At 44.0% G+C, this 14270-nt stretch overlaps 1 protein-coding gene across 2 annotated transcripts in view; it reads right to left on the reverse strand.

Moving 5' to 3' along the window:
• Positions 1-8529, reverse strand: part of LRIG2 (leucine rich repeats and immunoglobulin like domains 2) — a 61021-nt gene extending 52492 nt beyond the window's left edge. The window contains exon 1 of one of the 2 annotated variants that reach the window (XM_058439449.1): positions 8483-8529. Coding sequence is in view for 1 of the 2 variants with exons in the window: in XM_032154965.2 (XP_032010856.1) it covers positions 6774-7012 (239 nt within the window). In the remaining variant the exon portion in view is untranslated. Of the gene's footprint in view, positions 1-6773; positions 7218-8482 lie in introns of those variants that run through there. The other variant, XM_032154965.2, reaches the window with a different exon arrangement.
• Positions 8530-14270: the final 5741 nt, after the last annotated feature.

The raw sequence follows: 14270 nt of genomic DNA on the forward strand, positions 1-14270 counted from the left end.
ACAATAAAAAAAAAGACTAGAAGCAAATGAGAATGGGTTGCTTTAACTTGCTTTAAAATTTCTCCTGATAGGCTGGGGGCAGTGGCTCGCACCTGTAATCCCAGCACTTTGGGAGGCCAAAGTGGGCCAATCAGGAGGTCAAGAGATCGAGACCATCCTAGCCAACATGGTGAAACTCCATCTCTACTAAAAATACAAAAATTAGCTGGGTGAAAATACAAAAATTAGCTGGGTGAGGTGGTACGTGCCTGTAGTCCCAGCTACTTGGGAGGCTGAGGCAAGAGAATCGCTTGAACCCGGGAGGCAGAGGTTGCAGTGAGCCGAGATTGTGCCACTGCACTCCAGCCTGGCAACAGAGCAAGACTCCGTCTCAAAAAAAAAAAAAAAAAAAAATTCAGGCCAGGTGCAGTGGCTCACACCTGTAATCCCAGCACTTTGGGAGACTGAGGCAGGCGGATCACAAGGTCAGGAGTTCGAAATCAGTCTGGCTAACATGGTGAAGCCCTGTCTCGACTGAAAATACAAAAATTAGCTAGGCATGGTGGTGGGCGCCTGTAATCCCAGCTACTTGGGAGGCGGAAGCAGAATCGCTTGAACTTGGGCGGCAGTGAGCTGAGATTGTGCCACTCCACTCTAGCCTGGGCAACAGAGCGGGACTCCGCCTCAAAAAAATAAAAAAAAAATTTCTCCTGATTTCCCTCAAAAGGTATAACCTTTCTTTTTCTTTTTTTTTTTTCTTTTTTTTTTTTTTTTTGAGATGGAGCCTTGCTCTGTTGCTAGAGTGCAGTGATTTCAGCTCACTACAACCTCCACCTCCCGGGCTCAAGCGATTCTCCTGCCTCAGCCTCCAGAGTAACTGGGATTACAGGCGCCTGCCACCGCGGCTAATTTTTGTTTTTTTAGTAGAGATGGGGTTTCACCATCTTAGCCAGGCTGATCTCGAACTCCTGACCTCGTGATGTACCTGCCTCCGCCTCCCAAAGTGCTGGGATTACAGGCGTGAGCACTGCGCCCGGCCATCTGTATCTTTTTTAAAGGGGCTCATTTTCTTTCTCTTTTCTTTTTGTTTTAAAAAAATAGGATCTTGCTCTGTCTCCCAGGCTGGAGTGCAGAGGCATGATTTCGGCTCATTACAACCTCTGCCTCCCAGGCTCAAGCAATCCTCCTACCTCAGCCCCCCAAGTAACTGGGACTAGAGGTGTGTACCAGCATACCTGGCTAACTGTTGCACTTTTTTTGACAGAGAGCAGGTTTTGCCACATTGCCCAGGCTAATCTTGAACTCCTAGGCTCCAGTGATCAGCCAGCCTCAGCTTCCGAAAGTGCTGGGATTACAGGCGTGGGCCACTGCACCAGGTCACGGGTCTCATTTTCAATTTACCCCCTTGTGGTTTAAAGCTATTAAAGCAGATTACTTTCACATTTCAGCTACATTATCCAACTGTAAGTTATAAAGTTATCTCAAAAAATATTGCCTCCTCTGGCTGGTTGTGGTGGCTCACAACTGTAATCCCAACACTTTGGGAGGCCGAGGTGGGTGGATCACCTGAGGTTGGGAGTTCGAGACCAGCCTGACCAACATGGAGAAACCCCATCTCTACTAAAAATACAAAATTAGCTGGGCATGGTGGCACATGCCTGTAATCCCAGCTCCTCGGGAGGCTGAGGCAGGAGAAGCGTTTGAACCTGGGAGGCGGAGGTTGCAGTGAGTTGAGATTGGACCATTGCACTCCAGCCTGGGCAACAAGAACGAAACTATTCCATCTCAAAAAAAAAAAAAAAAAATGTAGAAAGGAACTGCAAATGATCTGCCCCTTTAGGAAGGAAATATGAAATACAGGCAAAGCTACGAAGTTTTTGCTTGACATCACACAAGTCATTGCTGGTGAGCTCATACTCTTTTAAGGGATCAAGACTAAATCCACGGGAGGCCGAGGTGGGTGGATCACCTGAGGTCAGGTGTTCAAGACCAGCCTGGCCAACATGGTGAAACCTCATCTCTACTAAAAATACAAAAATTAGCCTGGCATGGTGGTGGGCACCTGTAATCCCAGCTACTTGGGAGACTAAGGCAGGAGAATCGCTTAAACCCAGGAGGTGGGGGCTGCAGTGAACCAAGATCCCAACACTGCACTCCAACCTGGGCAACACAGCAAGACTCCATCTGAAAAAAAAAAAAGACTAAATCCACATGTTAATAGTGAAAACATAAAGACACATGCACACGTATGTTTACTGTGGCACTATTCACAATAGCAAAGACTTGGAACCAACCCAAATGTCCATCAATGATAGACTGAATTAAGAAAATGTGGCACATATACACCATGGAATACTATGCAGCCATAAAAAAGGATGAGTTCATATCCTTTGTAGGGACATAGATGAAGCTGGAAACCACCATTCTCAGCAAACTATTGCAAGGACAAAAAACCAAACACCGCATGTTCTCACTCATAGGTGGGAACTCAACAATGAGAACACCTGGACACAGGAAGGGGAACATCACACATCGGGGCCTGTCATGGGGTGGGAGGAGGGGGGAGGGAAAGCATTAGGAGATATACCTAATGTAAATGACCAGTTAATGGGTGCAGCACACCAACATGGCACATGTATAGATATGTAACAAACCTGCAAGTTGTGCACATGTACCCTAGAACTTAAAGTATAATAAGTAAATTTTAAAAAAATAGTGAAAACATTTTGCCAGGGTTACTAAAATAGCTAGAGGTTGAAGCTCAAGTCACACATGGAAAGACTTCCCTAGAGCTATTCAACATAAGCTTATGTCCTCTCTATATGCTAAAAAGCGAATCTGTTCACAACTATTATAAAGAAACAAATGCAAACAAATTTTAAACAATCACAATGAAAATAGAAAGAACTAAAAAACTATAGGCAACTAAATATATATATAATTCAGTAAATTAATCAAGTACAGCACTGGTTCCCAATATTGATCCATGACAAAATTTTTAGCAGTTGGCCAGGCACAATGGCTCACGCCTGTAATCCTAGCACTTTGGGAGGCCAAGGTGGGCAGATCACCTGAGGTCAGGAGTTTGAGACCAGCCTGGCCAACATGGCAAAACCCCTTCTCTACTAAAAATACAAAAATTAGCTGGGCATGGTGGAGCGTGCCTATAATCCCTACTCGGGAAGCTGAGGCAGGAGAATCACTTGAACCCGGGCAACAGAGGTTGCAGTGAGCCAAGATCAGGCTGCTTCACTCCAGCCTGGGCGAAAGTGAGAAACTCCATCTCAAAAACAAAAAGAAAAAAAATTTAACAGTCTACAGAGAAATAAAACAGTAAGGAAAAGGTTACTTTTTTTCATAAAGCTAAATCTATATAATCTATAGAAGCAACCTTAACCCTAAAAATACATACTTCTTAATGTTTTGGTACTATCATGAAATGACCAAGATAACACATCATTAGGGGAAAGGGGTTCTAACAAAGTTACTTTGCAAAATAAGAAGTTGAGTGATAAACCTAGTCTTTCAATGCTGTGTATATGTGTGTGTAATCAGAACAACGTGAAACAGAGCTCTATACCCACAGAGAACCCAGTCAAGCTCTGAATGATGAAATAATATTCTAGAGAGTTTCTCATACAGAGAAGCATAAAGACAGTATCTGAGTAGGTTTCCAAAAACCAGTATTAATGAATTTTGTCCACAATCATTTTGATGGTCCCAAGTTTGAGCATATATTTGAATCCCTAACGTATTTAAAGCATTACATGTATTTCAACATTCCAAATTACATAAAGAAACCCAAATGTACTTGGTGGTTTTATAGCTAAAGGCAACTGTTGAAGAATGTTTCATTTCTCAATTTAAAATAGTATGGTACTATCTTTTAATACTCTAAGAGTTCTACCAATGTAAGACTTCCATCCAATTACATTTCTACAACTGAATTGTTCTCTAAGGCATTTCACTTCAACTGAAAATGTCATTTCATTATAGGACATTAAAAATTCTGAATGTCACTTGGCTCTAGGCAAGGTCTTGATTAAACAAAAATCAAACCTTAACACAAAAATATATCTTACATAAAATTACTTCTAAATGTTTACCAACCAATGGAGAATCTTAAATGTAGGCCCGGCTGTGGCCGGGCGCAGTGGCTCGTGCCTGTAATCCTAGCACTTTGGGAGGCCAAGGCGGGCAGATCACCTGAGGTCAGGAGTTCAAGAACAGCCTGGCAAACATGGTGAAACCCCATCTCTACCGAAAATACAAAAATTAGGCGGGCATACTGGCTCAAGTCTGTAATCCCAGCTACCTGTGAATCTGAGGCAGGACAATCACTGGGACCCGGGAGGCAGAGGCTGCAGTGAGCCGAGATCGTGCCACTGCACTCCAGCCTGGGTGACAGAGCAAGACTCTCTATTTAAAAAAAAAAAAAAAAAAAAAGGCCAGGCCGGGCTTGGTGGCTCATGCTTGTAACCCCAGCGCTTTGGGAGGCTGAGGTGGGTGGATCACCTGACATCAGGAATTTAAGACCAGACTGGCCAACATGGTGAAACCCCATCTCTACTAAAAATACAAAAAATTAGCCAGGCATGGTAGCGCACGCCTGTAATCCCAGCTACTTGGGAGGCTGAGGCAGGAGAATCGCTTGAACCTGGGAAGCAGAGGTTGCAGTGAGCCAAGGTCGCACCATTGCACTCCAGCCTGGGCAACAAGAGCAAAGCTCCATCTCAAAAAAAAAAAAAAAAGTAGGCCACATTCATTTCAATTACAGCTAAATGAAGTTGTTTTGTCAAATCTGTGCCAGACTTATTGTTATAATCAGGTAGCTCTTCCAAGAACGTCTTAGAAAAAGGCACTTGCTGCATAACAAAGAGGCTGTGCTAGGTTTAACTGAGACTACACTGCACACTGATATGAGTTTTTAAGTTTGGGTCAATAAAACCAGAACTGACTACAGGTGTCACTACCATAAAAGAGAAAGCATCTTACTACGCTACAGTTCTATGTTTACATTTGATTATTTATGTTAATTTTCTCAATGACTACATGAGGTAGCTTTCTTTCCTATCTGTGCTAATCTATTTGCAAATATATAAATACTTCTTAACCTCCGCAACACCTCGTATTTGTATTCTATTTCCAATAAAAATCCAAGCAGCCTCTCATATTTTAATTGCACTTCAACCTATTTTTTTAGTGATGACTCTTTTTTTTTTTTTTTGAGATGGAGTTTCGCTCTTGTTGCCCAGGCAGGAGTGCAATGGCACGATCTCGGCTCACCCCAACCTCGGCCTCCCGGATTCAAGTGATTCTCCTGCCTCAGGGTGTAGCTAGTATTACAGGCATGCGCCACCACGCCCAGCTAACTTTGCGTTTTTAGTAGAGATGGGGTTTCTCCATGTTGGTCAGGTTGGTCTCGAACTCCCAACCTTAGGTGATCCACCGGCCTCAGCCTCCCAGGGTGCTGGGATTACAAGCCTGAGCCACCGCACCTGGCCCCTCTTCCTCCCCGCCCCCGCCCCCGCCCACGACGGAGTCTGCTCTGTTTCCAGGCTGGAGTGCAGTGGCGTGATCTCAGCTCACTGCAACCTCCACCTCCAGGGTTCAAGCGATTCTCCTGCCTCAGCCTCCCGAGTAGCTGGGACTACAGGCGCGCACCACCACACCCAGCTAATTTTTTTGTATTTTTAGTAGAGATGGTGTTTCACCAAGTTGGCCAGGATGGTCTCGATCTCTTGACCTCGTGATCCGCCCGCCTCGGCCTCCCAAAGTGCTGGGATTACAGGCGTGAGCCACTGCGCCTGGCCCAGTGATGACTCTTTCTTAACGACTCCATCAGAAATCTGTCAGTTAATAAACACGCTGCTCAGTTAGTGACGAGAAATAACTGTATGTTAGTGGTTAAGAAGCCCCGTAATTGCAGCATTTAATACCTGCTGTTGTTCCTAATACCACCAGGCTGACTCAGATTAAGGAGCCCTCCAAGTTCCACTGTCTAATAAAGACCTGTCAAAATGAAAACTCAGCAGTGGAGACTCCAGAATTCATTCAACCGTTGTACCTGCTTTACATACATAAATAAGCAGAACTGATTTTTGGGTTCTTTGCCACAAGAAGATGTGCTGAAAACAAAGCATCAAATGGTTTTGGAAAAAATACTCCTCCTTACAGTGAAGTTTAAATTAAATCAAGAATGCTACTTACAAAGATATTCTGAATTACAGGATCTCCTGATTCATCATAATGAACTTTACAACCCTGTTAAGTATCAAAACTGCAGCACAAAATCAGCCAACATGCGAACTAAGGACAAAAGAAAGTTCATAGGTCTTTGGCGATTGTGATTATAAAATCACGTGCCTGAGGACCACTAAGTCTGAAGTACACACCAAATAATGCAGCTCAAAATAAGCAGAAAGCACTGTTCCGTGCTCAACCCAACCCCCGCCCCCTCAACCATCCAAACTCAATGCTGGTGCCCAGGACCCGTGAGTCCTTATCATTAAATATGCACGCCCCAATTCCTCCCCAGTTGAGGAAATCACAGACTCCTTGGCCCCAAGAATCTTAACCCTGGTCTTCATCATACAAGTCTCCAGAAACCTTAACATCGGCTTTTTCAGGCTCCCACCACCTAAAACAAAGTTCATAAAATCCTGACGGCAGTTTCCTTCAGAGCTTAGGCTCTTGACCGCGCCCTCCGACCAGGCCTGTCTCCCTCCTGCCTGCCCCCTGTGGAGGGAAGGCTCCCCCTCCTTTTGGTCACTCTGCCTGGCCGCTCTACTCACAGGATAGCAGTGTCGGGGGGCAGCAGGCCCGACAGCGCCCTCCAGCTCGGTGCGGGCAATTTCCTGCGACTGCAGTCCAGGAGAGGAATGCGGCAGGAGCAGGGCGCGGGGCAGAGACCTGCTCCGGCGGCGGGCAACAGGAGGAGAGCGGTCTGGACAATGAAGAGTAACCGAGAAGGCAATCCAGATCGACACCCCAGCAACTGCTCCTCTGGGACGCCTAGGGGCGCCGGCGCCATTTTCCCCCTCGATCTGGACGTGGCCTAGAAGAGCTGCCTGCTAGAAAAGGAGGATCGGCGGAGAAGCTCAGCAGAGATGCTCGGCGGCTGCGCTGTCTCCCGAAGCCCCGGCTGAGGGCTGTACCATCTAAAGGCATGCAAGGAGCAGATGCAGCGCCACAGCGGGAGCGACGGCCTGGGACACACTGCCTGACGGACACCGCTCGTCCGCCCCGCCCCACGGCGCAACGTCCTCACGCACAGGGGCCAGCCAATCCGTGCCATAAGATGAGGTTGCGTCCGGGGCGGAACTCAGTGAGGGGCGGGGCCAGACGCAGCCGAGTATCTTTAGGAGAAGGACTTCAAAGCGTTCAGGGATTGTAGGTGCCGCGGTGGAGTGTTCCGCCGCTGTTTTTCCGCTGCAGGGCGCAGTAGTTCCTTAAGAGGGAACGGTGCGGCGAATAGCTGTGAGTTCAAAGTCCTGACTACAGGTATATCTACTGTAGTAGAAAAGGATCTTTTATTTGCTCTGGGCTTTAAGAAAGGGGAGTGGCAGAAGGGCCCCTTCCAAGTCGCACACACGAATGGGTCACGGGAGCTTCTATCCTGGCTTTGGCCAGATCGGCCTCCAGAGCCGAGCTCGAGCCTCTTCTGCCCCCTGCTGCTTGACTGTAGCCCCTGCTCTTCTGCAAGTAGGCGGCAACTCCCACTTGCATAAGATCAATATCACTCTGTTAATGGCCTTGTAAGCTCCTGAAGGCAGAGGCCCTGTTTCTTCATCGTGCACCTCCACCTTTTGTTCTAGCTTGGAGTTCAATAAATGTTAGTGGGACTGCACCTGCATGTCTATATAAGGGAAAGACCCTTCTCTTTGGAGGGATGCTGTCAAGGTCACTCTGAGAAAAGCAAGCGAGACAAGTAAAGAGGGTGTTGAGCAGTCAACAAAGCAAAGACTGGATGTGAGGGAATGTATTTCTCCTAAAGCAGAGGCTATGGAAAACTTAGTAGGAACAGTGAAGTCTGGCCACCTTATGCTCATTCAGCCATCCAAGGTTGTAAATAAGACTTTGAGAATAATAGTGATGGTTCACTTATATGTACTGAACTTTTCAAAGGGCGTTTGCATCTGTTACCTTGTTTGCTCCTTCAGTGACTGTGACATTGGCAAGACAATTATTGCTGATGATGAAACAAGCCCCAAGAGGTTAGACCAGGTTACTCTGAGGCAGGGGCAGGTTCGACATTAACATGGGTTTTCTGACATAAATTGAAAATCTGAGCAGGTTAAAAAGAATGATAATGCCTAGATTAGGGTTCTCATCGAAAGTAACTGAAAGCAATCTTTCCCATGGCAGATTATGGAGTCATAATTATGTTTTTAAAAACCTTTTTGTTTTTTTTAATATTGAAGTATCTATTGGAAACAAGGCCATATCCAATGCTACAGTCCAAACCAAACTTTTAAAGCCAAGACAGCGGAATGAAACTTACTCTTAGCCTCCTTCCCTTAGCTGTTGAGCAGACTTAACAAACTGGTAAGAAATCTGGCATAGGCAGGAGCCCTACAAAAAAAAAAAAAGGAGGCAGTTTAGTTCCTTTCTACATTATAGTTTCAGAGCTTTCCTATGAAACTATACCAAATGGGGCCATTAGAAATTAATGCTCTGTAACCTGTATCCTCCCCAATAAGTGGCTCACTGCAATCTCCGCCTCCCGTATTCAAGCGATTCTCCTGCCTCAGCCTGCCGAGTAGCTGGGACTACAGGTGTGCACCACCATGCCCGGCTAATTTTTGTATTTTTAATAGAGATGGGGTTTCACCTTTTTGGCCAGGCTGGTCTCGAACTCCTGACCTCAGGTGATCCACCCACCCCAGCCTCTCAAAGTGCTGGGATTACAGGCGTGAGCCACTGTGACTGGCCACAAATACATGTTTTTGTTGGGTTTTTTTTTTTTTTGAGACGAAGTTTCATTATTGTTGCCCAGGCTGGAGTGCAATGGCACGATCTCAGCTCACCGCAACCTCCGCCTCCTGGGTTCAAGCGATTCTCCTGCCTCAGCCTCCTGAGTAGCTGGGATTACAGTCATGCACCACCACGCCCGGCTAATTTTGTATTTTTAGTAGAGACGGGGTTTCTCCATGTTGGTCAGGCTGGTCTCAAACTCCCAACCTTAGGTGATCCGCCCGCCTCGGCCTCCCAGAGTGCTGGGATTTCAAGCATGAGCCACCACGCCCACCCGCAAATACATGTTTTTAACAGAATTTAATGATTCATTTCTGATTAACAATGGAATATAGAGCTTTTATATTCATTGACCCAAATTGTCTAATTAATTCGTGGGTGCTAAAGTACCTGGGCCGAGATTTTAGAGTTCGGTGGAATCCATAAGCACAGAATACCCCAGCTCCAGATTACTTAAAAAAAAAAAAAAAAAAAAAAACTACTCACTTGATATCCCTTGTTCCACACCTTAGCATAAACCCCAATCCCTTGCAATTTAGCTGCCCTATATCTCCTTACCTCAGGACTTTACTCTTTGCAAAGTCATAGCTAACTAACCTGATCAATTCTGTTCTTTCAAACTAGAAGTCTCAGCATTGCCTGTGCTTTCCCCCCGTTCTTCCTGTCACATCTAATCACTAGACTTTCTTGATTCCCCCTCAGGAATGTCTCAGATCTTTCCCCAGCTCTCCATCCCCACTGCTACTTAGTTCAGACCTTCATCTCATATGACTACTATTCAAATAACCTTTGAACCCATCTCCTGTCCTCCAGTCTCTCCTGTCTCCAAGTCTCTAAGCTGTCACTAGAATTATCTTTCCAAAGCATAATGTTACAGATATGTTTTCTCATTTTATATCTCCATTGCTAAGAGCAGTGTCTGGAATATAAACAATGCTGAATAAATATTTATTGTCGACTAAATTACTGTTAATTTGGCCGGATGCAGTGGCTCATGCCTGTAATCCCAGCACTTTTGGAGGCCGAGGCGGGCAGATTACTTGAACTCAGGAGTTCGAGACAAGCCTGGCTAACATGGCAAAATCCCGTCTTTACTAAAAATACAAAAATTAGGCTTGGTGCTGCACGCCTGTAATCCCAGCTACTGGGGAGGCTGAGGCACGAGGATTGCTTGAACCTGAGAGGCGGAGGTTGCAGTGAGCCGAGATTGCACCATTGCACTCCAGCATGGGCAACAGAGAAAGACTCCATTTCAAAAAAAAAAAAATTACTGTTAATTTCACTGCTTCTCTGTAAATATGCCCAAATCTAGTGAGAATGCATTTTTGTCTCCTTCCATCTCTTCCTTCCCCTATCTCCTTTTCCCACTAAAGCAAAGAAGGAATAATGATAACAATTGTAACTACTATTTATTGAAGTGAAACCTAAAGCCAGAAAAAATAGATAAATTGTACTTCATGAAAATTAAAAACGGTTCATTAAAGGACACTATCTACAGAGTGAAAAGGTATTCCATGTGATGGAAGAAAAGATTTGCAAGTCATATATCAGATAAGGGATTAGTATCCAGAAAAACATAAAGAACTCCTACAACTTAACAACAAAAAAGCAACCTAATTTAAAAATAGGCAGAGGACTTGAATTCTTCCAAAGATATACAGATGACCAATAAGCACAAGTGAAAGATGCTCAAGGTCACTAATCATTAAGGAAATCCAAATTAAAACCACAATGTGATACTACTTCACATCTAGTAGGATGGCTATTATATATATATTATATGTATATGTACGGAAACCAGAAAATAACAAGTTTGGTGAGGATGTGGAGAAACTGTAATTCTTGTACATTCCTGGTAGAAATATAAAATGGTGTAGCTGGCTGGGTATGGTGGATCACACCTGTAATCCCAGCACTTTGGGAGGCCAAGGCGGCAGATCACCTGAGGTCAGGAGTTTGAGAACAGCCTGGTCAACATGGTGAAACCCCGTCACTGCTAAAAATACAAAAATTAACTGGGCCTCCTGGTGCATGCCTATAATCCCAGCTACTCGGGAGGCTGAGGCAGAAGAATTGCTTGAACTCAGGAGGCGGAGGTTGCAGTGAGCTGCGATCGCACCATTGCACTTCAGCCTGGGCAACAGAGCAAGACTCCATCTCAAAAAGAAAGGAGAGGGGCGCAGAGGGGAAGGGAGGGGAGGGGAGGCTGTTGAAAATGGTACAGCATTTCCTCAAAAAATTAAAATAATTGAAACGACTTGAAGAAATATGGGTATACCCATGTTCCATAGCAGTATTATTCACAATAGCCAAAACGTGGAAGCAACCCAAGTGTCTTATCAATGGATGAATAAACAAGCAAAATTTGGTGTGTATATATATATATATAAAATTCAGACTTTGAAAGGAAGGGAATCCTGGCCAGGCATGGTGGCTCACACCTGTAATCCCAGCGCTTTGGGAGGACGAGGTGGATGGATCACCTGAGGTCAGGAGTTCGAGACCAGCCTGGCCAACATGGTGAAACCCTGTCTCTACTAAAAATACAAAAAATTAGCCAGGCGTGGTAGCGCACACCTGTAATCCCAGCTATTCGGGAGGCTGAGGCAGGAGAATTGCTTGAACCCAGGAAGTGGAGTTTGCAGTAAGCCGAGATTGCGCCATTGCACTCCAGCCTGGGCAACAAGAGCGAAACTCCGTCTCAAAAAAAAAAAAAAAAAAGGAAAGGAATCCTGATACTTGCTACAACATAAATAAACCTTGAAAACATTATGCTAAGTGAAATAAGTCATTATAAAAGGACAAATAGTGTGATTGCACTTATATGAGGTACTTAGAGTAGTCAAATTCATACAGACAGAAAATAGATTGGTGATTGTCTGGGCTAGGAGGGGCTAGGAGGAGGAGAGAATGGGGAGTTATTGTTTAATGCATAGTGAGTTTCAGTTTGGGAAAATGAAAAAAGTTCTGGAGATAGATGGTGGCAACGGTTGCACAACAGTGTGAATGTACTTACTACCACAGAACTGTATACTTAAAAATAGTTCCAAATTGTTACATTTTATGTTATATATTTTTTACCATAATTTTTAAAGAAAAATCTCCAGAAATTTAGAACTCATCTATGAGTCTTTTCTTTCCTTTCCCTTTATTCTCCATCTACTCCTTACCTTACTCCAACCCATCAGCAAATCCAAAATATATTTTTAAACTGACTACTTCTTTCCATCTGTCTTACCACCACACCAATCCAAGACACAATAATCTCTCATCTATACAACCTTAGTAGCCTCGTAACTGAACTCTTCTTTCCAACTTGTTCCCATCAAAACCACCCACACAGCAAACAGGCCTATAAATGGCCTCTTTAATAGGTAAACTAGAAAGTGCTAGCAATCCACTACATTATCAGAGTAAAGGAGAAAAAAAATAACTATTTTAGTATATGAAAAAATACGACTTTTTATATGATATATGTGATATGTCATATATATAGCATATATTTGTACATCCTGAAATAGTATGGTTTTTCCTCTTTAACACATAGGTACTATTTGATATATAATATATATCACATATATATATAGAAAATATGTATATATATAATGTATGATATATAATATATCACCAAGATTTGGCCGGGCATGGTGGCTCACACCTGTAATCCCAGCACTTTGGGAGGCCGAGGCGGGTGGATCACCTGAGGTCAGGAGTTCAAGACCAGCCTGGCCAACATGGTGAAACCCCATCTCTACTACAAATACAAAAATTAGCTGGGCGTGGTGGCAGGCATCTGTAATCCCAGCTATTCAGGAGGCTGAGGTGGGAGAATCATTTGAACCTGGGAGGCGGAGGTTGCATTGAGCCGAGATCGCACCATTGCATTCCAGCCTGGGCAACAGGGTGAGACTCCATCTCAAAAACAAACAAACAAACAAAAACTCTTAGCCAACTTGGAATAGAATGAACTTCTTCTTGCTAATAAAAGGTGTTTACCAAAACCTATAGCAACTTTTACTTAACAGTGAAACATTTAAAAAACTCCTTTTACATTAGGATCAAGACAATGATGCCTATCATTGCTTCTACTGGACACTATTCTAGAGGTCCTAACCAGTACAAGATAAGAAAAATATATTAAAGATATAAAATGATAAGGGAGCAAACAAAACTGCCCTTACTTACACAGGATATGATTCTCTGCAGAAAAAAATCCAAAAGAATCTCAAGTAAACTATTTAAACTAACAAAAAATTTCAACAAGGATGTGACTACAAGATCAATATACTAAACTCAATTTTATCATAATAAATCAGCAATTATAAAATATTTTTAAGATGGCATATGCAATAGCAATAAAAACTAAAAGACACCTAGATCAAACAAAGAAATACAAGAGAAAAAGTATATAGAGAACATTATAAAACTTTATTGGAAAGTATAAAAGAGGATCTAAATAGATGGAGAAAAATACTATGCTCTCAGACTGAAAGAATCAATATTATAATCCAGGCAAAATGGCTCATGCCTGTCATCCCAGCACTTTGGGAGGCTGAAGTGGGTAGATTACTTGATGTCAGCAGTTCAACACCAGCTTGGCCAACATGGTGAAATCTTGTCTCTACTAAAAATGCAAAAATTGGCTGAGTGTGGTGGCAGGTCCCTGTAATCCCAGCTACTCCGGAGGCTGAGGCAGGAGAATCAATTAAACCCAGGAGGCATACATTGCAGCAAGCCAAGACTGTGCCACTGCACTCCAGCGTGGGCAACAGAGCAAGATTCTGTCTCAAAAAAAAAAAAAAAAAAAATTCACTATTATAAAGATGATGACCAGGTGTGGTGGTGTGGGCCTGTAATCTCAATTATTTGGAAGGCTGAGGCAGGGGGATTGCTTGAGCCCAGGAGTTCAAGGCCAGCTTAAGCAACATAGCAAGGCCCTTTCTCTAAAAATAAAAATAAAAACAAATAAAAGATGTCAATTCTCTCAGACTGATTTATAGATTGAATGCATTCCCAGTAAAAATCCCAAATGTGCATGGTGTTCTAAGGTGAAAATAATCACAAAGACACTCTCAGGGTTAAAAAAGTAGAACTGGCCAGGTGCGGTGGCTCACGCCTGTAATCCCAGCACTTTGGGAGGCCGAGGTAGGCAGATCATGAGGTCAGGAGTTCTAGACCAGCCCGGCCAATGTGGTGAAACCCCACCTCTAGGCCGGGCGCGGTGGCTCACGCTTGTAATCCCAGCACTTTGGGAGGCCGAGGCGGGCAGATCACGAGGTCAGGAGGTCGAGACCACGGTGAAACCCCGTCTCTAC

The sequence above is a fragment of the Hylobates moloch genome, unplaced genomic scaffold, assembly GCF_009828535.3.
Source record: "Hylobates moloch isolate HMO894 unplaced genomic scaffold, HMol_V3 SCAFFOLD_5, whole genome shotgun sequence".
In the NCBI taxonomy this organism is placed as follows: Eukaryota; Metazoa; Chordata; class Mammalia; order Primates; family Hylobatidae; genus Hylobates; species Hylobates moloch.